Source organism: Cavia porcellus, unplaced genomic scaffold (assembly GCF_034190915.1).
Source record: "Cavia porcellus strain 051 isolate PalLab524CR breed Dunkin Hartley unplaced genomic scaffold, mCavPor4.1 scaffold_4, whole genome shotgun sequence".
NCBI lineage: Eukaryota > Metazoa > Chordata > Mammalia > Rodentia > Caviidae > Cavia > Cavia porcellus.
In genome coordinates, this window is record NW_026947487.1 from 69,220,188 (window position 1) to 69,242,173 (window position 21,986).

The window sequence follows — 21,986 nt, forward strand, 5'->3', positions numbered from 1 at the left end:
TTATTTTCATAGGAAAATGAGGAGATGGAAGAGAAGAGCAATGTCAAAAAGTTTTGTGTCACACAGGGAGTAGTTGAGCTGGGATCTGATTCCTGGACTTTCTGACTCCAAAACTCACATTTTCTTAATGTTCCAAGGTCATACAGTGCTGTGCTTTTATTCAGAAAATTCCAAATGCTTTTTGGTAACACCAGCTCCCTATGTATGTAAACATTAAGAAAAAACATTTCATCTTTAGTTTATTGTGAGATAGTTTTTACTCCTTAAGGAAGATGTATTATTTCATTGGCCCTATTTTTAATTCACACTTTGACTTATATTTCTGAGTTGCCTGACCTGTACCATCTTCTAATAATCTAAACAGAAGACATGTTATATTTGCCTAAAATGTATTAAGTACTTTTATATTGGATTTGGTGCATGGGTGGGAAGTTTCTTGGAAATTCTGGACAAATTTTTTTTGGAAAAAATTTCAGAATAATTTATCAAAATGTAAAGTACAGGTCTTGGGGTGTATTGCAGTGATGAAGTGTTCACGCAGCATGTGAAGAACCTGGACTTCATCACAGGCGCCAGAAGCAGCAGAACTTTCTGTACCAAAGTACATGGACTCTTTGGGTCTCAAATTCTAATCTTAGCAATTTATTTTATAAGAAATGATAGTAAAACACACAGAAGTCTATATAAAAAGTATTCACTGGCCGGGCATGGTGGCAAATGCCTGTAATTCTAGCACGCAGGAGGCTGAGACAAAAGGATTTCTGTGAGCTCAAGGCCAGCCTAGGTTACAGAATGAGTTCAAGACCAGCCTGAACTGTATAGCAATATTCTGTCTCAAAAAGCCAAAAAAAAAAAAATAGTACTTACCATAGCATTATTTATAGAGAAAAATAAGAAATCAACCTTTAAAAAATTTTATTTACCAATATTTTGGTGTATCTATGCACGACCAAAACAAAACATAAGAACATAAGAGATGTTGATATCTGGTTAAATGAAAAAAGCTAGCTTACACATAACTGTATTTGTGTAAAGAAGAAAACTTGTCCGTGTGGACATAAATTTCCCAATGTCACAAAGAAAACAAAAGAAACTAGACTTTTGAAAAGATTTCTGGCACAGCTTTACTTCTGCAGAAGAGTGTGTGGCTATGGGACACAAAGCGAGCCAGAGCACACAAGATAGGTGCTGCATTTTATTCCCTGATGCTGGTATCACCTCCCACTCCCATACTGGGAGCATAGTCTTACAGTCCATTTGATTGGCTAATTTTTTAGGTGTCATAGTGTCTGGGCACAACAGATCTTGTGACTCAGGAATCTCTGTCACACAAAAATTTATAGCAAGTGGACTGGTGCATGCCCCTTTGTGTTGTCTTTCTAAAGAATAACAAAACAAGCACGTGTACATTTTACGAATATAGCGATACAAAATGGAGTTACCTTAAATTGTGTGTGTGTGTGTGTGTGTGTGTGTGTGTGTGTGTGTGTGCACATTGTGTGCAGATACTCCTCGGCCTATTTACAGAATGAACTCTGACTCTAGCAGACGGGAGTAGAGATGAAGACTGATGTTTATTTCTCTTTGTACCCTCCTGAAGTCTTTAAATTGTGTATTCTTTTGTATTATGTTCATCTGATCTTATCCTGAATATTTGAAACTGAAAAAGTAGGTGTTTACCCTTATATATGTCCCCTAATACCAGTCTTTTAAAACAAATGCCACATTGTAATGTTTAAGAACTTCTTGAGATTTAAATTCATTTGTTGTATGGTAGTAAGCAGATCACTTACTATGTACATAATAGAATTTAAAACGTAAGATAAATAGATTTTGCTATTCTAACTTTTATTTCATCAACATTTTCAGCAATGTCTTCCATGATCAGAAATCAAGAAAAGCGGATACAGAAAGTGAAGGACCAGGAAAAAATGCTACTAAAATGACACCTGACTCGCCTGTCTTTTCAGAAGGATGATGCCCCATCCATTGTGATGTTACTTATAATTAGTGCCCTGTGTACTTTTTTCTTTTTATGTGAAAATTTAATAAAAGGTACTCTGTCCCGTAAACTCTGTTTTGAGAATTTTGAAATAAACTATCCTTAATGCTCTCCTGCTAAGACTTTGAACAGTACTAGTAGGATTTAAAAGTATCCATACAGTATAAGTATTAATTGGTGCTAATTCCAGTATATTAATTGTTTTTATTTTCCCCAGCTTAACAAATAAAATCCCAGGTAAAAGTTCCTTTCACATAAAATGACGTGCTATAATGCCCCAACAAAAGGACAAATCCCAGCCTACAGACAGGGCTTCTTTCTGTGACCTGAACTCAGTGTTTATTCTAGCAATATCAGAGAAGGTAATCAGATAACAAAAGTTATAGGGCCTTGGTCAAAACTCTTAGAAGTTTCTCTTTTTGCATATTAGTAGCTAAAGGAAGGAAATATTTTTGGTTCTCTTTAGCAAGCACATAGATAAGTTCTACACTGAATTAACTCAGTCTGTCTTACATTGTAATAAATTAGGAAATTTTGTACCTGAACCAGATACATGAGACAAGAAAATCAAAGAAATGTTTCAGTTGTGGCAGAACATCAGGTACAACGCAGCAGGGAGCTGCCTTCCAGAGCACACACCCTTCTGCTCCCTAGCACAAGACAGTCCCTGAGGAACACAGGAGTTGCTGCTTGACTGGAAGCTCTGGCTCCAGACCCACCTTGTGCCCAGCTGTGGCCTCTGACAGGCTGTCACCATCAGAATAGTGGGGACAGAGTGTTGGGCACACTTTGAGGTCCAGAGCACTGATAGGGACTTGAGGGTTTTCTCACGTTTCCTGATCACCAGTTGTGAGCAGATCGGGTGAGGCTAGGGGGTCTTTAGGGAGGGCAGCAACAATAGCGGAACAGAGCATGGGGATGACTGTGATGCAGGACCCAGCCCTACGCCAGGCTGTGCTCCCTGGCAAAAGAGCAAAACTGGCATGTGGTCTGACAGGAGGCAGCCTGGGACTGCGTGTGCACCCAGGAGAATCCTGTGCTGCTCAGGACTGCAAGTATTCAAGGCATACCAAACTTTAAATGATGACTTTTTCAAGTGTAAGTTTTAATAGTCTGTATCTCGTAAGTAAATCTTTAGTGATGGATTAATTTTTACATCAGGTAAATAATGAATAGAATCCTAAGGAGATTGTTATTTAAATTGTTTCATCTTTATTCTCTCATAGGAATGCTAAATTTTATAGATGAGTACTGTAAGCATAGTTCTGTGAAGCATTTTCTAATGCTGTTTGTGGCTGGGTTTGTTCTTTTTAGCAAAGACCATCTTTCCCAGATTATATATTGTTCTGTCAGTAGAGACTATGCTTACTAAAGGCTATTTCAGCAGGTAAGATACATTTTCAAGGACAGGCATGCTGAATTTCCCACCAAGCAAAGGTATTTTGGTTTTTACTTTTTGAGACAGTCTTGCTATGTAGTTGCAGTTGCTCTAGAATCTGCCATGTAGCTCAGCCTCCTGCCTCAGCTTGCAAAGTGCTAGATTACAGGTAAAAAGTAGTTTTAAAAGAAATAGAAACATCTTCCCCAAATGAAGGAGGAATATACTCTTCATAGTCTTCATCTGTAACCTGATATTTGCTTTTCCTTTGTGCCTGTCGTTTAGTGGGAGAAAGTATCACTGTTTTATTTTAGATCTAAACTCCTATGATGTTAAAAATTAGTTCTGCTGGGCATGGTGGTACACACCTGTAATCCAGTACTCAGGAGGCTGAGGCAGGATTGCTACATATTTGAGGTCAGCCTAGGCTACAAAGTGAGTCAGAGGCCAGCCTAAAATGCATAGTAAGGACCTGTTTCAAAGAGACCAAAAAAAAAAAAAAAAATTAGGCAATTCAGACATTGCATAAAGATATTAAAATTCAGGTTTTATTATTTATTTACATAAAGCTAAGTGTTTCTTTCTTCTCAGAGCAATGGTACACTTCCATATCACTGTCTTTACAAATTTGTCACCCATGAGGCTACAGGTATGAAAGGAGAGGGAAGACAGTGACAGAAGGAAACAGCTTCTATAGGACCTGTGTCCCTGTGTGGTGACCTGCTGGGAGAGGTGGGCAGAGAGCAGGCACATGCTCAAGGGGCTCTGGAGTGATGATGGGTGCATCGCTCTGGGAGCCAGCTGGACCTGTCCCTTGTATGACTTTCAGGCCACCTCACTCAGCCCACACTCTACCCCCATTCGCGTCCCCTTTGTTCCTGGGCTGTCACCATAACCGGCTCCCTTGATGATGAGCTCTGATTAGGCTCCTGTTGCTACACCAGCATTAGATCAGTAAGACAAGAACATACTTCCTTCGACCCACATCTGATGGGTAAAACCAGACAAAAACCACTGGGGAGTCTTAGAGCTTTAGCTATACCCTGTGACCCAGTGTGGTTTCATCCATACAATTCCTTATGGAAATGCATGTAGGAAAGAGTATTTTGTAAGGCTGTTTTTTCCTTTTTTTTTTTTAAGGGAGTACCGGAGAAATGGGGGTTGGGTCTGTTCTTACTACACTATCTGGACTAGCCTGGATCAAGATCCTGACACGTCAGCCTACAGAGTAGCTGGGGTGACGGTGTGTATCACCATGCCCAGAGTTATTTCATCAGCTTCAAAACAGTCCTTAGCTGTTTCTCATGAGGCTTGCGTTACTCCCTCAGCCAAAGGAGCCCCTACAGGCTCCAGGTTGAACTTGTGTGGCTGGCTGGTTTTTGTGCTCCTTGGCCAGAGTCCACACCTGAAGTTCAGTCAAATCACTCTGGAGACCTAACCCCTGAAGAAATGATGCATGAGCACAAGTGGATCAGCCAGTGCCACAGGGGAAGACATCTGTGTCCACTGGAAGCACTTCTACACAGATATCTCTGCACATTACACAAAAGCCACTTGTGAATTTGCAGCAGCTAATGGCTAAAGTCACTCTGTCTTTATTTTAAATTATTCAGTGTGCTCCACAGCCTGACCCTCCTCCACTTTCTGCTGCAGCCTGCCCAGCACTCGGTAGACTGCGTCAGTGCATCCCCCACCACCCGTGAACCACCTTGTCCTCGTGGCCGGTCACCAGGCGTCTATTGCTGCATTCTTCCCAGCGGGCAACTCCCCCATTCTCCACCAGCACAAACTTCCACTCCACCACCGTATCTGCCGGCAGCAAGACAGAATGAGACCACAGCCCGTCCTTGTGATGGAGGAGTGGGATGTAAGTGTCCCACCTGCCAAGACGCTCGTGGTCTCCAGTTACTGCAATGAACTGCACGTCTGTGCTCGTGAGGTAGTGAACCTGGAACCTGACGCTAACTTGCTTAGACTCTGAAGACACTTGGGCTGCACTTTTTCTTTTCCCGTCCACTTCCCAGTCTCTTGCTGCCACAAGGCTGCTCCTGTTGTCATGCATTTCCGGGCTTAGGTTTACCCCAGAAACCTCCAGGTTGCCACCCAAACCCACATCTCCCCAAGATGAGTGCCTAGACACCATTTCCCAGTCCTCCTGGCCAGCTGGGTCCTGAGTATCCAGCTGTGTCTGGTTCCCTTTCTTAGCTCTGTCCACGGGTGGGCTATTAAATGGCAGCTTATCTGCAAAACATGTGGCTGCTTTAGCAGGGGTCTCTTGTCCTTTTTGGAATTTCTTTTCTCCCACATGAGACTCAAGGCTTTCATTTTCTGAAGCTTCATTCACTTTGGTCTCAGAAATCAAATGTCCATTGCTTTCTTGAAGATGCTCTAAGAAATAAAAGAAAAAAATGTTACATTAGTTCACAAAAAAAGGAAATTAAGCTGAGAAAAGGTTACCATTAACCTTTATGACTATCTGCAGTCCACAAGGGCCTCTCCATTGAAATAAATATTTAATTACCTATATTCCCTGCACTGTGCTGAGAATATGCATGTACTGTATATCTAACAATGAAAGACACATCCGGCAGCATCATGTACTGTGTGAAGCAGTGACAAGTTGTAAAGGCAGAAGTGTAAGCCTGCCCTGGGTCTGGTACAACCCGGAAATGCTAGTAGGCAGCCAAGTGGAGGTGCTTGAGTCCTCTCACCCAAAACTGCTGTCCAGCACGGGGCTGTAGCTCAGCAGCAGCAGCATGCACACTCAGTCTGAGGCCTAGGGCTCAGTCCTCAGCATAGAAACAAAACAAGTCCAGCCGCAGGGTTTAAGGGTTGTATGGCTCCCTACACTCGAAAAGAACCCTATACCCCTACCCCCACCCCTCGACCTCAGCCCTGTCTCCCAGTTCAGCAGAGCTTTCACAGGGAACAGCAGGGGAAGTGACAGGCAATAGGTGGGGTACACAGAGGCTCCTTGCCACCAACCCCTCCTGCATCAGGACCCCCTCTGAAAAAGCAAAAGGATTTCCCATCCCTCCCCATTCATACTTTTTTTTGTAAATAAATTCAAGTCCTATAGAGACTTTATTTCTCTCTTATCAACCTCACTGACAGTCCTGGCAGGTCCCTGGTAGGCGGGAATCTCCAAGGCCAGACAATCATTGACGTGAGCTATGAGAAAAGGGCAAATTTTGTTTCATTTTGCCTCTTTTTAATGGTCAGAGTTGAAAGTGAGAGGTTATCAAATATTACTCCCAATTCTTGAACCTAAAACATGCCTTCAGAAAAGATCAATGAACTTCTGATTCATCCCACACCAATCGCAGGAAAGGCACAGGGCAGCGTTTCATGTGGCTACAAATCATTAACACACCACTAAAAATAAAGTCCACAGATGCTATTTGCGCTGTCAGGCTGCCGTCCAGGCCCAGGCAACTTGCCATGGCGGCGCGGGGTGCGGGAAACACAAGATCCGAGCCAGGGCGTTCTCTGACCGGCCATCAAGGCCTCAGAAACGTCCAGGGTGAAACCGCCTCAGCTCAGGGGCCCCAGTGAGTCTCTTCCTGGGGATCAGCCCACCCTGAGCTGTTGCTGCAGAGGGCCTACAGCTCTGAATCACTGCCTAGTGCATAACCCCGGAGTGGAGTCCGAACTGAACTCTGCCCGCCCGAAGGCCGCAGGAGGGAGCAGGAGGCGCTCGCAGCTCCGCGTTCAGAGGCCCACTCTGGCGCGGGGTGTGGGGCCCGAGGGTGGGGTCATGGGCGGAAGAGGGATGTTAGGGTGGCCTGTAGCTCAGCAGGGTCAAGCGCTACCTTAGCAAGCGTGAGGCCTGAGTTCGAACCCCCAGTCCTACCAAAAAAGAAAAAAAAAAATTTTTTTTTTTAAGTTGCGGGACGCCCGGGACTGAAGTCCTGGTTCGCGGAGGCCCTGACGCACGACTGCGCGGAGTGCAGGTCCCGGGCACACGCAGAGGGCGGACACGGGCAGACCCCAGCCGAGGTCCGCACCAGATACGGCCAGCCGGCCCTCTTTCGCCTCTTGCGCCAAAGTCAAGGCGCCGGGCAGCTGGGGTCGCACCGGGCTGGGGACGTACCTGAGCCTCTAGCGTCCGCGGCCTCCCGGGGAGAGGCGTCCTTGCCCGCGTCGCCGGGGCCGCCCCGCAGCAGCCACACGAGCAGCGCCCCCGCCAGCCCCCCGCCGACCAGCAGGGCGGACCAGACGGCGCCCATGGCGCGGACACACCCACCCCGCGCGCCGCCGCCCCGGTCGGGTCAGGACCAGGGTATCGCCCGGCCGGCGGAGGCCCCGCTCCTCTTCCCGCGCCTCCGCTCCCCGCTCTCCGGCCGGCCGCGGCAGCCCGGGTGCGGGACCCGGCTTCCTTCTGGGGTCCCGCCCCGGACCCGCCTCTCGCACCGCCTCTCGGGCGCGGCCGCGGCCCGGGCTCCGGCCGGCGAAGGGGGAGGGACTCCGGAGGAAACTGCGACCGGCCTCACGCCGCAGCCCCTCGGCCTGCGAGATGAAAGGGCGCCCTGAGGACCTGGGCTGTATAAACGCCACTCTTCTCACCCACATTCAGGGTCCTGCGAAATGCGCGCCCTCTGGCGAGCCAGGTGCTGTCCAGGGACGGAGTTCCTGTAGATAAGCATGTTCATAAAAACAGAAACCTTTTATTAACGTTCAGGAGTCAAATGTTTTATATTCGTATTTCATAGAATTCTCACCAAACAACTGCAACCCTGTGAACTATGAGACACATTTGTCCCTTAGCAAAGCGGCGCTGCCAGCTGCTGACGGCCACAGCTGGCGAGTTTTCGCCTCCGAGTACTTGCTGGCGAGGCTCCCTCTGGCGGGACAAATTCCTCTGCGTCGCTTGCTGAAACAGCTGCTGCTGTTGGGAGCCCTCGGTTAGGGTTAGGGTTAGGGATGACGGGCAGGGAAGACGGGAGGACTTCTGTATGTGTATTTTAACTCAACCTAGGCAATCTCCTTTCGTCCAATAGATTTGCTCCTCAACCAATTAAGGTGGCGTTTGGGATGAAGGTGTCTAAACTGTAGCATGTGTCCTTTAAAATAAAACCGGAAACATAAGTGTTACCCAAATTCTGTGAACCACTCTAGCAATCATCAGATCCAGATGTGGTAGGATCCTCTCACAGGCAGAGGAGGCCTGGAGTCCGGACTGGCTTTTGAAGGGAGTGGGTCTTGAAGAATTGAGCCTCTTTTTTCTTTTCTTTCTTTTTTTTTTTTTTTTTTTTTTTTTTTGTCTTTTTCTTTTTTATTGGTACCAGGGATTGAATTCAGGACCATACACTTGCAAAGCAGGCGCTTATGCCTCTGAGCTAAATTTCCAGCCCCAGGAGGTGAGCCCTTTAAGTTGTGGGATCTGACATAAGTTGAATACGGAAAATTGGATTCAGTTGTAGGGTAAGAACCTAGTTTCCATGGAGAGTTAGGGAATTGCTTGGTGTCCTCCACCACCATCTTATAGTGACCAGAAGTAAAGTTTTGAGAGTATGCAGTAATTTCCTTGCTGCTCAGGTGAAATTCAACCCCATCTCAACCTTCAAAAATCTCAACACTGCCCTAACCGGCTCCTCCTGGTCTTTCTCTATCATTTATCTGCCCTGTGGCTATGTTGGAATTCTGCTGAGATCTTCTTGGTTGCTCAACACATGTCCTAACACCACTTCCTTCTTCGAAGTGAGTTCCTGAACTCATCAGCCCTAGTGGCATCCCCAATCCTCAAATTGATTGGTCACTTTTTGAACTCTGAACTCACACTGTAACTTTCTTAGAGAAAAATACAATGGACTCTTGAGTTATGACACATCTGACAAACAATTTGGGTTATGATTGGAACTTTAGTCTGAATTTATAACCAAAGTCTTGAGTTATGACCTGAATTCTGGTTGCTTGGGGCTCCAAATGGACTTAGACACAGATTTAACCTTTAAAGAGTTCTGGAAGGAACATTACAGCATCCTTTTCTGTATGAGGTTCATTGAGAAATCCTGGGCCAATGTTTCTCTGAGGACACTGAGATCAGCCTATAGAAGGAGAGACTTTGAAAGCTGTGTGGAGGAGCCTGAGTTTTCACTTGACAACTTGAGTCACAACCAGCTCTCCAGAGTAAATCAGTTCCTAAGTCAAGGTCTACTAGGTGAGGTCTTCCCTTGAAGTATAAGTATTTTTGTAGCTTGTCTCACCCTGCTTTAGACTATGAGCTTTCTGAGGGCTAAAGCTTGTTTATTTTTCATATTCCTGGAAATGCCAATTCTATCATCAAATAGATCTGTTCTTATTGGTTTTGTTTAGCTAATACTATTATCTGCCAGCATCTGCAGTGCTGTATAGGGATTACCACATGCAATAACTCCCCAGGGAATCATCTCCCCAAGGTCACTCAGTTGATGAGTGATCAAACTAGGATTTGAACCCAGTATTCTGACCCCAGCACCCATGCTCTGACACTTGAGCTATTTTCAATCCTGATGGCTGTTAAACCAAATTTTAGGATGTACATTTTAGAAGTGAGAGCTGGGGATAGCTCAGCAGCATAAGTGCCTGCCTGGCAAGTGCAAGTGTGTAGGTTCCATCCCAGGTACAAAAAAAAGGTGAAGGCACAAATTGAGGCGTAAGACACTCCAATGTCACCCTTTTGGAACTATCCCAACATTTACAAGGGATTTTAGACACATTCTTGCTTTGTGAGTCATCTCTCTCTGCAAGCCCTGCCTCCTTAGAGAGATCTGTGTGTCACCCAGCACCTGTCCGCTGCTGTCAAAGCTTTGCTCCTGGGCCTCTTCATTCGGCATTAGCCATAAGCAAAACCTCTCTGCAAACCAGTCACGTTGGAGCCACCCGGCTTCAGGTTTCATCGAGACATTTTCTGACTGCAACTGTTTGCAAAACTGACTCATCTTAGTTCCAGAATAGATACTAAGCTAAGCCAAGCCACCATTCTAAATGACAAAACCTTTAGCAAAAGAGAATCTGTGTTGGAAAAACTGGCTCTTTGTGTGGAGGAAAAGACAAATCTGGGCTAGTGCTTTTTACTGTAAAAATTGATAGATTGGGTTATGATTGGAACTTTAGTCTGAATTTATGACCAAAGTCTTGAGTTATGACCTGAATTCTGGTTGCTTTATTGGTTCAATAAAGTCCTAAATTTAAAGGGTAAAACTACAAAGCTGGTAAAACAAAGTCAGAGAACCATCACTGTGACATTGCCTTACAGAAAGAAAAAAAAATTAAATTGAATTTAAAAAATTCTGACATCAAAATAATGCTTTTTTGATATTATGGCATCCAATGAAGTATACCATAAACAAAGCTACTGGATAAATTCAGACTTCAGGGAGATGTTTGTTTTATCTAAGACTGACAATGGATTAACCTCCAGATATACAAAGAAATCAACATGAGATACAAATAAAAATGGACCAGGTGATCTTTTCCTGGTGCCTGGGCACTGATACTCACAGGAATGTTAGCTGAATGAAATGAACAGATACAGCATGATCCAAATCACTGGTAGTCAAATAAATGCAATTAAAACAGTGATGTTGTACCATTTTGCATCCATCAGAGAGGCAAATATTAGAAAGAATTTGTGGCACTCTTTTTGGGAAAACAAACAAGTACAGTTTGAAAGGATTTTATATAGTCAAATATACATCTATCCTGTGACTCAGTAATCATTTTTCAACAGGTACAGCCCACAGGCCACCCAGCCACATATGGAGGGAAAACAACTAAGGAAACGTAGTGGTACCATAAGAGAGTGTCCTGTAGAGTGCTTGGGGTCCCACCTAGGAGGGGCTCAAGATGTCTTGATTGAATAAATGAACATCAGGAAGGGTAGAGTGCTAAGAATGTATTACCACAATTATAGCAAATACATGCCCAGATATCCCCCCTTCTCCACACCCTTCTTTTTCTCCCTCTCACTCTTCTTCTCTCCCTCCCCTCCTTTCCTTCTTTTCTCCCTATCATTTAAATCTAAAGTGTTCCTCCAGATTCTCACATGTATAAAAGGTGATTGAACCATGGGGTGCTCCATCACCAGTGGATCAGTCCATGGGTAAATCTGTAGCTGCCTTGCTCTCTGGAGGTGGGCCTGGCTGGAGGTGGAGCACCTGCCACATACCCTGGAAGGACATATTCTTGTCCCCAGCTCCCCTCTTCTTGCTCTGCTTCCTGGCTTCCATGGGGTGAGCACCTTTTCCTCCGCCAGCGTGGCCCTCTGCCATGCTGTTCCTGCCCTGGAGCAGGCTAACCACAAACTGAAAACGTGAATCGTTCTGCTTCAAGCTGTGAGTGTTGGGAATTATGTCACAGTGACAAGGAAATGACCAAGACACCTTCCTTTATTCCTTTTTTCTCCCTCCCTCCCTCTGTCCTTCTTTCAAGTTGACTGTTATCTTCTTTGGAGAAAATGAGGTAAATGACACAGGACAGACCTAAGCAAACCCCAGTGAGGACAGTTTGGGGTGTCATCTACCTCCTGTTCCTTGTCTTCTTCCTTTTCAATGGTAAACTTTAACTGCTATACCCACCCAAACATGGCACTGCTAATATACTTTGTTAGCTCCTAAGTTTTGTCAAAACAAAAGCAAAATCTCTCAGTATGTTAGGGTGAGTTTGTATGATATTCAGAGGTAAACCTAGAGGGAAGATGAACCCAAAAAATGAATTTCTAAAAGGAAAATTTCACACCCTAAGCTCCTGCTGGGCAGGGTCTTTACCCCAGCCTCACTTGCATGTGCAGTCCTGCCAGCTCCCCTCATGTGGAAGGCAGACCCTGGGGTGCCCAACAAAATGTGCCAAGTCACAAGGAAATAGAGGAGACCAAAATCCTGTGTTAAGTGTTCAGGCTCACCAGTAATTAAAAAATTACAAATGAAGACAAGATACTAATTTTTACTTATCAAACAGATAGCATTTTTTAAAAAAGATGAAACTCGATGTTGGCAAAGAGGTTAAGGAAAAGGAACTCTTTATTTAATCTGTGAAACAGGGAACAATTGGGGCTGGAGATTTAGCTCAGTGGCATAAGTGCCTGCCTGGCAAGCACAAGGTCATGAGTTTGATCCCTGTTGCCAAAAAAAAGAAGGAAGGAAAGATACAAAATCAGGGCACTTTAGTTTTATATATCCAAAGCCTTAAGAAAACCAAAACAGGGCAGGTACAGTTGCTTCATGCCTGTAATCCCAGCATTCAGGAGGCTGAGACAGGAGGATTGCTGCAAGTTGGAGGCCAGCCTGGGCTACACAGTGAGTTCAAGGTCAGCCTCAACTACATAGTGAAATCCTGTCTCAAGCAAACTAAAGAAATAAAACCAGAAACAGAACAAGCAATTGTATGAATGTGTGTTCACTCCTGATACAGAGTTTCAACACCTGGAAATTTTAACTATTCACAGGCCAAAGTGTGGTGGGCACTACATAAAGTAGTAAGAACAATCTTGTCTGCATTACCAGCACCGCTATGCTGAGAAAATGCATTGAGGCAGGGACACCATGAAAAGCCTCTTAGGACCTCATATCGGAACCCACACTTCACCGCTTCTGCTGTTTTAAGAGGAGAATTAAGATCTGCTGGTTTTTTCTTAGTACCAAGAATTGAACTCAGGACCTTGTACTTGCCATCAGGTGCTTGTGCTACTGAGATATATCCCCAGCAAGATCCACTTTTTGAGGAACAATGAATCAAAAAATATGTGAATGCCAGGCATGGTGACACACACCTCTAATCCCAGCTGAGGGGCTGAGACAAGAGGATTATTCGAGTTCAAGGTTAGTCTGGGCTACAAAGTGAGTTCAAGATCAGCCTGAACTGCATAGTGAGATCCTGTCTCAAAAAGACAAAAAAAAAAAGAATTTGTGAATGTATTTTAAGAAGAAAACACACCCATCATTTAGCCACAAGTTATTTATTTTTTTATTTTAAAGGGAATAAAACAAAATAATAAAATGGAACAAGAAACAAAACAGTGAAAATAATAGTTTTATTTTAAAGAGGATAAGACAGAATAAAACCAATTAAAACAGGGCCTTTGCCTGCCAAGCACTGCCACCAGAAGGCCCCTTCATCCATGTGCTCAGTGCAGGTCGAGGGAGACAGAGATCCACCTCTGCCTGCTGTATGTGGCTACCAAAAGGCCACGCCCTGCAGGCGGCCAGCCTGGGCAGAGAGAACCGGAGATCTGCCTTCACCCTCAGGGAGCTGCCACCAGAAGGCTCCTGCCTGCAGGTAGTCAGCAGGGTGAGGAACATACAGCCAGGTAAGCCCTGTGCATCCGCAGGCCACCATTGGAGGCCCTTGGCTCCCTCAGGCAGCCATCACTTACTAGCACAATCAGACAAACAGACCTCTATGTGTCTGCCACCCATGTGGGAGTCCCAGTATAGACACGCAGGCAGAGAGAAGCAGATACACCTTCATGCACCTTGATCATCAACGAAGTCACAGTATAGCTGCACAGGTCTAGAGAAGCCCATTCCATGCCCTGCTATTTCCCTGTAAATCTGGAATTAGAGGAACCCAGGTGCCTGTCTCATCCCCATACACTGCCTAGGGGAAGCCAACAGAAGTACCTGGGGCCCCAAAACCAGTTTGTTGGGAGGAACCCTTGAGAACGTCAAGATGAAGGAGGAAAAGGCAAACTCAGACCTCTAGCCCACACAGAATAAGTCTGGGAGGTACAGTCATGGAAGAAAACACAAGTCACACACCTGAAGTCTCTGAGAGGACAGCAATTGAAGTAAGGAAACAACTTCATGAGATTGTAAAAGCAGTCAAATCAGAAATAATGTCTCAGGTAAAAGAAGAAGTCACAAACATACTGAAAGAATTGTCCAGCAGGTCTAAAGAAGACAGAGACAATAAAGAGGAGCATAGGAAAATGAGAGAAATCTTGAATGAATGTAGAAAGGAATTACAATGCGTGAAACAGATTCAAAGAGAGATGCAAGAAATTAAAAATTCAATCAAAAGCTGGCAAAACCACTTGAAAGAGACTGAAGATAGACTTTCATATCTTGAAGACAAGATTGCAGCTAGTGATCAGGAAAGGAAAGATCTCTTAAAAATAACATGGAATCAGGAAACCACAACCCAATGGCTGCAAGATGATGCAAAGAAGCATAACTTTAGAGTGATAGGTGTAGGTGAAGAAGCAGGGGTCAACACAAATGAAATTAAAAGGATATTCACAGAAGTAACAGAAGAAAACTTCCCAAACATGGGAAATGGATCTGGCGTGCAGATAAGTGAGGCATATAGGACTCCAACTTGCCATTATTAAATATAAATCTATACCCAAACATATAATAATCAAGATCCCAGAAATTCAGCACAAGAACAGAATATTAAAAGTTAGAGAAAAGAGACAGATCACCTACCTATAAAGGAAAGTTAATCAGAATCACAGCAGACTTATCAACACAAACCATCAAGTCAAGAAGAGTTTGGAGTGAAGTGTCTCAAACCCTGAAAGAAAACAACTTCCAACCCAGATTGATCTACTCTGCAAAACTATCTTTCAAAATTGATGGAAAAATAAGATACTTCCATGATAAAAGAATAACTGAAGAAATTCATGACTACCAAACCAACCCTACAGAGAGTGCTGAAGAATATTGTAGAGACTGATAAAGATGACCATGGTTCCAAGAACAGCAGCAGAGGAGGATCACCAAACAAGACAGGCAACTGAATGAAGGGGAAAAGTGGAGGGCTAACAGCAGGAGGACAGCAGTCCAAGGACAAACCAATGTATGCTGATGGTGACCATTAATGTAGATGGCCTCAGGTCAGCAATAAAAAGAAATACAGAGAGAGTGGATCAAGAAGCAAGAACTATTGATACACTATATACAAGAAACACATCTAACTGGAAAGGAAATTCATAGACAAAATCAAAGGAGAGAAAACAATTGTTTCATGTGACAGGAGACCAAAAAAAAAAGCAAGAGTAACTTGCCCATCAACTGCAGAATGGATAAGAAAGATACAGTATTTTCATGCAGTGGAAAGCTGCCCAGCTATACATTAGAATAATCTCAAGGCTCCTGTAGGTAAATGGATGCAACTGGAAATTATGTCCGTGGCTGAAATAGTTCAAACTCATATGTATGAACCCTAGCATAAGAAACAGAAGGAGCTAATGGGATCCAAAAGCAAAATAGTTAATGTAAGAGCAAAGGGAAGGAAATACCTGGGAGAAAAGGTGTAAACTACTGTCAATTTCTTATTGTCTCATCTTGAACTCTTGCATTGCACAATTTTGTTAGGTTTGGCTTTGCTCTGTCTTGTTTTGTTAGATTTTATGTCAGATGATAGGGCAGCTGTTTTGAATATAATGGGATATTTTATGGTAATCATCGTTTCCTATTATATTGCTTTGAAGTCTTATAATGCTTTCATTCATTTGTTTGATTGGTTTTATTCTGTTTTATTTTATTTTGGTACCAGGGATGGAACTCATATCCTAGTGTGCCACACAGGTGCTTATGCCACTGAGCTAAATCCCTTGCCTTGTTTGATTTTATTATGTGTGATGATATGAATAGCTATTTTGAAGAAAACAAGACATTATAGTAGCCATTGCTGATTTACTATCATCTTGTTTTGAAGTCCTACCATGCTTTTATTCTTTTGTTTTGATTGGTTCTATCCTATTGTGGTTTATTTGATTTTATTTCGTGTGATGGTATAGACAAATGTTTTGAGGAAAATGAGATATTATATGTTCATTTCCTGTTTTTTGGTTTTGAAGTCCTGTAACACTTTCATTCTTTTGAGTGGTTTTATATTATATTGTTATGTTTGATGTTAATGTGCATGAAGAGATGTGCAACTATTTTGAAGAAAAGAGACATTATGATAGCCACTATTGATGTCCAGTTGTCTTGTGAAGTGCTGTGTTGCTTGCATTATTCTGTTGTGATTTGCTTTGTTCTGTTCTTTTTTGCTTTATTCTCTTTAGAAGAAAAAAAAAAAGAAAGAAAAAAAACAATCAAAACAAATCAAAAGATACAAAACTTGGTTTGAAATCAACAATAGTTACCATAATGCTTCTTGATGTCTTCAAAATAATTGCAGATAACTTGGAATGTAGTAAAAATTGAACAGAACAGAATAGAATAGAAATAATAAAACAAAACAATGAATACAATAAAGGACTTCAAAATAAGCCAATGGTAAATCCAAAATTGCTACCATAATGTTTCTTACCATCTTTGAAATAGCTGTTCCTGCCATTGGATTTGACGTAGTCAAACAAACATAACAAACAAACAAACAAACAAAAAAGCCAACCCAACAAAACAATGGAAAGGATATAGGACTTCCAAAACAAGACCATAGGGAATCAACAATGGCTACAGCTCTCAGAAACAGATCCCCCTAGATGTCACACTGTGTACCACTGTCCTCTGAACCTATGATCAGACCACTGGCCCTAGACCTGCAGTGTTAGTGAAACAGCAAAGCACCACAGGCATCCAATTGCATTTCACCTCCATAGCTACCGTCACAGCCTGTGTTTCTTGGAGAAGCCAGTCACTTATGGAGGAGTGGTTGGTACTTCTTGTTTGCCAACTGGAAGGGGCTGGAGTCTGTTCCAGTCCAGTGGCAGCCCATGCATAGTACTGGTTCCCAGACTGAGCTTGCTTCCTGGTGTGGCCTTCTCTCTACCCCCAGTTCGTGAATGGCCAAGAACAATATTGAGTTTCAGAAACAAGACAAAAAGAAATCCCGCATATTTGCTATGTTGCATATTGTTATCCTTTAAGTAGATGCTCAGACTACCAGCTTTAGACGTGCAAAGTCAATCAAACAATACAAGCAAGAAGTTGTTCTTTCACTTTAATCACTATCATCTCATGCTGTGTTCCCGCCCCCATCAGTTGGTTGCTTGGTGGGAGGAGTGTGTGATAACTCGGACCCCGGTATGAAATTCAAGGAAGCAAGAAATTAAAATTTGGGAAGCAAAGGCTTTATTTTCAGGCCTGGTGACACAGCCTCCAGGAGCCAATTTGGAGACTGCGCACCTCACAGCTAAAAGTCAGGTCTTTTCATCTTGTAAATCCACAAACAGCTGCTGGTCACACAATGTAAGGAGGGGGATGGGGGTGTGACGCACTACAAAGCAGAAACGGCAATTGCAAGTCTCCCTGCATACTAGCAAGTTTAGATAAGAAATCTTGTTTTTCTTAGCAAAGAATAAAGAAGTCTAACAGCAATTAACAACCTTAGTTACCTTACTTTAGCAACACAACTGTTATTTGTAGAGGGCAACAATGGTTAACATATCAATTAGGTAAGATTTTACAATTCTTTACAGAGGAGAGCATTGATTAACATATCAATCCTTTACTCAGAGGGAAAAGGAAAACACACATATACAGTAAGGCCAAGTTACAGGTATTGCTATGATACAAACGAAGCTATTTTTGTGAAGAATGTACAATCTAAGACAATCTAATGTAATTAACACAATTTGTGATGGGCCACCAGCTTCGGCGCGATAGTTAGGGGGGCTTAGGTAGTAACATAACAGAGTGGTGCTCTTCTGTCTCCCAGCCGACATGCCTGCTCACTCACAGGAGGGCAAAGTTTGACTTCTTTGTTATCCTCTCAGCCCACAAGACTGCTGCTAGCCATGAATTATTTACATTCCTCTCAGATACAAAATTGGCTTACAAAATCTCCCCCAAACTTTACCCCTTGATAGCATCAACCTGGAATCCATAATGGTAGAACGTAGACCAGTTTTGAGTGCAGAGGCAGACTAGGTGTGAGTGCTCAGTACGCTTATTCTGTCACCTTCGCTTCCTTGCTTGTTCTTTTCCGCATTTTACTATAAGCATCAGAGAGAAACTGAGTGGCACCTCAGTATTTTATATGAAAACCTTGGCAACCTCATCCAGCTCACTGAATGCATTCCTACTTTCCCCAGGTGATAAAAAAAATTTCCTGCTCTTACACTATGATTAATACCAAAGACTTCTGTGATCAAATGTGTGAGAATTACACACACACATCAGTTCTACACCAAACACCAGCTGCATGTCCTCTAACTCAGATTTCACAGGCTGAGGGTTGTCCCCAGGACTCCTCTTTCCATTTTAGATGCCACTCTCTCTCCCTGACTGGCTATAAGTTTAGGTTTCAGAGCTCGGTGGTAGATGTGTGTTTAGCATGTGTGAGCTCTGGGTCCAATCCCGAGCACCAAGGGTAAAAATAAAATAAAGCAAAATTTCACTTGAGCTCACAGCTTTTTCAGATCTCTTATAAGATACAACATTGACCAGGAAAGAGTGATGCCCTCAGGGCTGGAGATTTAGCTCAGCGGCACAAGCATTTAGCTGGTAAGTGCGAGGTCATGAGTTCGATTCCTGGAACCAAAAAAGAGTGATGCCCTGACTGCTGAGAGAAGGGCAAGCAGGAAGGTGTAGGTGGCTTTGTGTGCCCCAAACACTTAGGCTTCTAAAGTATCGCTGTCAGGTCTGTCAGCCCAGAAAAGGGTCACAGACCCAGCAGAAGCGCCAACACAGCCCTGTCTTGACAAGATGTGAGGTGACTTCTGTGAGAAGCCTCAGCCTGAGGACTCCCCAGGGAGCAGATGGAAACTGCATTTGAACTGTACGGTGGTCCGGATTCTCCACAAACCCATCCTGCTTCCTCCCGCAGAGGACAGGTTTGCATCACAATCTCAGTCTCCCTGCCTTTTCCTATCCCTTCCCCTAACTCAGCTCATGAACACCAAATCCCATCATACTGTTTGCTTTTCAGCAGAACCTAAACTAATACAGTTTTCCTCACCGAGAAATTCTTCTGACATACCACGGGGTGAGCATTTCCCATCTTCCATGAAGACTCGTGATACTTGTGGAAATACTTGCTGGGAAGTGAGAAAACCTGTTCTCTTCACCCCCAACATCTTTCACTGGCCTTGAACCTTATAATGTGCTGGAGATAGCTTATGCCATCTCCAGTGTATTGACAAATTATCCAGTTCACTGAGCTTTAGTGAGTTGATAAATACAACATTTTTTAAAAAACTTTTGAGATAGAGTCTCATTATGCAGTTTAGGCTGGCCTTGAACTCACTTTGTAGCCCAGGCTGGCCTCAAATTTGCAGTGATCCTCCTGCTTCAGCTTCCTAAGTGCTGGGATTACAGGCATGTGCCACCACGCCTGGCAATACAACCATTATTAAAACTTAATTTGTACTTATAACTAAATAAATGATGTGTATAACAGAAGCAATAACTCAAAAACCTATCACTCCCTGAGTATTTAACAACTTATCATTTACACACTCAGTTTGTATCTGGGCGTGGGAAGTACTATATAATGGCACTTCTCTCTGGATTCTGGAAGCCAGATTTACATTTGACCTTAGCCAAAAGGCTGAGAAGTGATAAGAAGGCCAGATTTAGACTTGCTGTTTCAGCTCATTTCTTTAGTGACCTGAGGAGCTGCCAGCTTCAAGCATAGCATGAAGCCAGAGGTGCCTTCCTAGCTGGCCCAGGAAGCTTGCCCTGCAAGCAGTGAGGGCAGTGTATGCCCAGCACCAGCACAGACACAGCTGCTGAATGGTGCTTTAGCATCCAGAAAGGTGGAGCATACCACAGGCCTTCAGCGTTTTGCAGCTGAGCCACAAACTCTAACTTTTAACTATTTTCTTTTTGCGAAACAGAGCTTAGCTTCCTGCTGGACATTTGCAAATACAGCAGCCTGACCATGAGAAGCAGGTAACCATGTGACAGATATCCATCATAGATGGGGTTATCTGATCCACCAAGCCATATGTCAGCTAACATTTAGAGTGTGCACACACACCAGGCTCTGTTCTCAGCACTGTAACACATCCTCTATGCCTCACCACATTTCTGGGAGATAGTGCTCCAGGTATTGAGCTAGTCCTTATTTCAGATGAAAAGACTGCAGCAGACAAGACAAGGGTAAGCAATTTACCCATGGTCATATACTCAGTGTATGGCAGAGCTTGGTGAGAACCCTGACTACCAGGCTTTAAAGTATACATGTTTGTTTACCAAACTGGACTCCTTCTTGCGATCCAGTGGAAGTTTTCTATACAGTATAAGATTGGGCCTGAGTAGAAATTAAAGACACAGCAAATTGCATGGTGCATCCACTTTGTCACTCTGCTGCTTCTTCCTCAGGCTGCACCTCAGGAAAATTCTCCAAGTCCAGCTGACTGAGCAAACGATCCCCACAGGGGGAGAGCACCAGCCACAAGTAGACAATGGCAACATTTCTGCCCAACTCAAGGGTGGCTCTGAGGATTAGCAGAGAAGAGAATATTCCAGAAGGCAGGATTTCACATGTTTCTCTTTTATGGTTTGAATATTTGTACCAAAGCTAATACCACTGGGAGGTTTTTAAAAGGTTGAAAATTCAATCTGATACTTAGAGGTGAACTGGGGAGGCAGTTAAGGTTAAATGGGCTCACAGGGATGGAGTCCTAATCCAATGGCACTGTGGCTGTGTAAGAGAGACCTGGGCTACTACATTCTTTCTCACACACAATGCCCTATGCCACCTCGCAGCTCTTCCAAGTCCATGCCAAGAGGATTCACCTCAGCAAGAAAGACCTCACCAGATGAAGCTCCCAGGCTTTGAACTATGAGCTGAATAAAACGTTATTCTTTATAATTTTCTCAGTCTCTAGTATTTAGTTATAGCAACAAAAAAACAAACTAAAACCTATTTTGTTGACCACTACATCTGAGAAGCAAAGTCACCTGTGGTACAGATATGACCACTTCATGGTCAGGAACTGAGGGTTTAGCTCAGCAGTCAGAGACTTGGAAGGACCAGAATGAACACCGGACTGGTGACAGGGATGTTTGAGGGGGAGCTAGACAGGGCCGTATCATTATGTATCCATTTAGTTTTTTGTGGTGCCCATCAAAAGGCCATGGATGAAGCACTCAGTAAGCAGGAGAAAAGCTAGCCTTTTGCACAAGTGCCTCCTTCCTCCTCTGGCATGCTTGCATTGCCCAGTGACCCTGGACCAAGGTGGCCATAGTAGCAGAAATTCAGGCAACTTGGATTTTCCCTCACCAAAGCTAATCCACCTACAACTTCTACTGAACATCTGGTTTTCCAGGAATTAAGTTAATCTTAAATCCCTGATATGCAATGGGCTTAAACATAACAAAGCCAGGAACAATACAGCCAGGGAAAGGCATGCATTCTCTCCAATTTATCACTGCCAATACCACCTGATTCTTGGCACCTGAATGCCAGAAGCCCAGGACCAAATGCTAACACCTTTTCCAGCTAGCCTGGTGGATTGGATGCTTCTCCCTGGCTGTTTGGGTCAGCTCTCTCTTCATCTTCCTAACCTGTATGCATTTTGATGTGTTGAAACATTAAGAGAGTATGGGGAATGTGATCTAGAGATTTCCATCCTGTTTTGTAGAAGAAGATCACAGTGGATGTTAAGTAACTTCTGTGGGAGACTGACAAGCTATACTCTGGAGAAATGAAGATCTTGCCCCTCCAACCCTACTCCCTGAGATATGCAAAGCTGGTTATATTGAACCAGATGTTTCCTTAATTGGC

At 43.7% G+C, this 21,986-nt stretch overlaps 2 protein-coding genes across 11 annotated transcripts in view; one reads left to right on the forward strand and one right to left on the reverse strand.

Moving 5' to 3' along the window:
- Positions 1 to 2,072, forward strand: part of Ccdc158 (coiled-coil domain containing 158) — a 90,088-nt gene extending 88,016 nt beyond the window's left edge. For all 10 annotated transcript variants that reach the window (XM_063247232.1, XM_063247231.1, XM_003477569.5 and 7 more), the window contains one exon: positions 1,870 to 2,072. In XM_063247232.1, the coding sequence (XP_063103302.1) occupies positions 1,870 to 1,946 (77 nt within the window). In that variant the 3' untranslated portion in view covers positions 1,947 to 2,072. The remainder of the gene's footprint in view (positions 1 to 1,869) is intronic.
- Positions 2,073 to 3,906: 1,834 nt separating this feature from the next.
- On the reverse strand, positions 3,907 to 7,748 carry Stbd1 (starch binding domain 1). Its single transcript, XM_003477655.5, has 2 exons — positions 7,474 to 7,748; positions 3,907 to 5,768 (listed from the first exon to the last, which is right to left on the reverse strand). Exons 1-2 carry the CDS (start codon positions 7,607 to 7,609, stop codon positions 5,059 to 5,061), a joined length of 846 nt encoding a protein of 281 aa, XP_003477703.1. The 5' UTR covers positions 7,610 to 7,748; the 3' UTR covers positions 3,907 to 5,058.
- Positions 7,749 to 21,986: the final 14,238 nt, after the last annotated feature.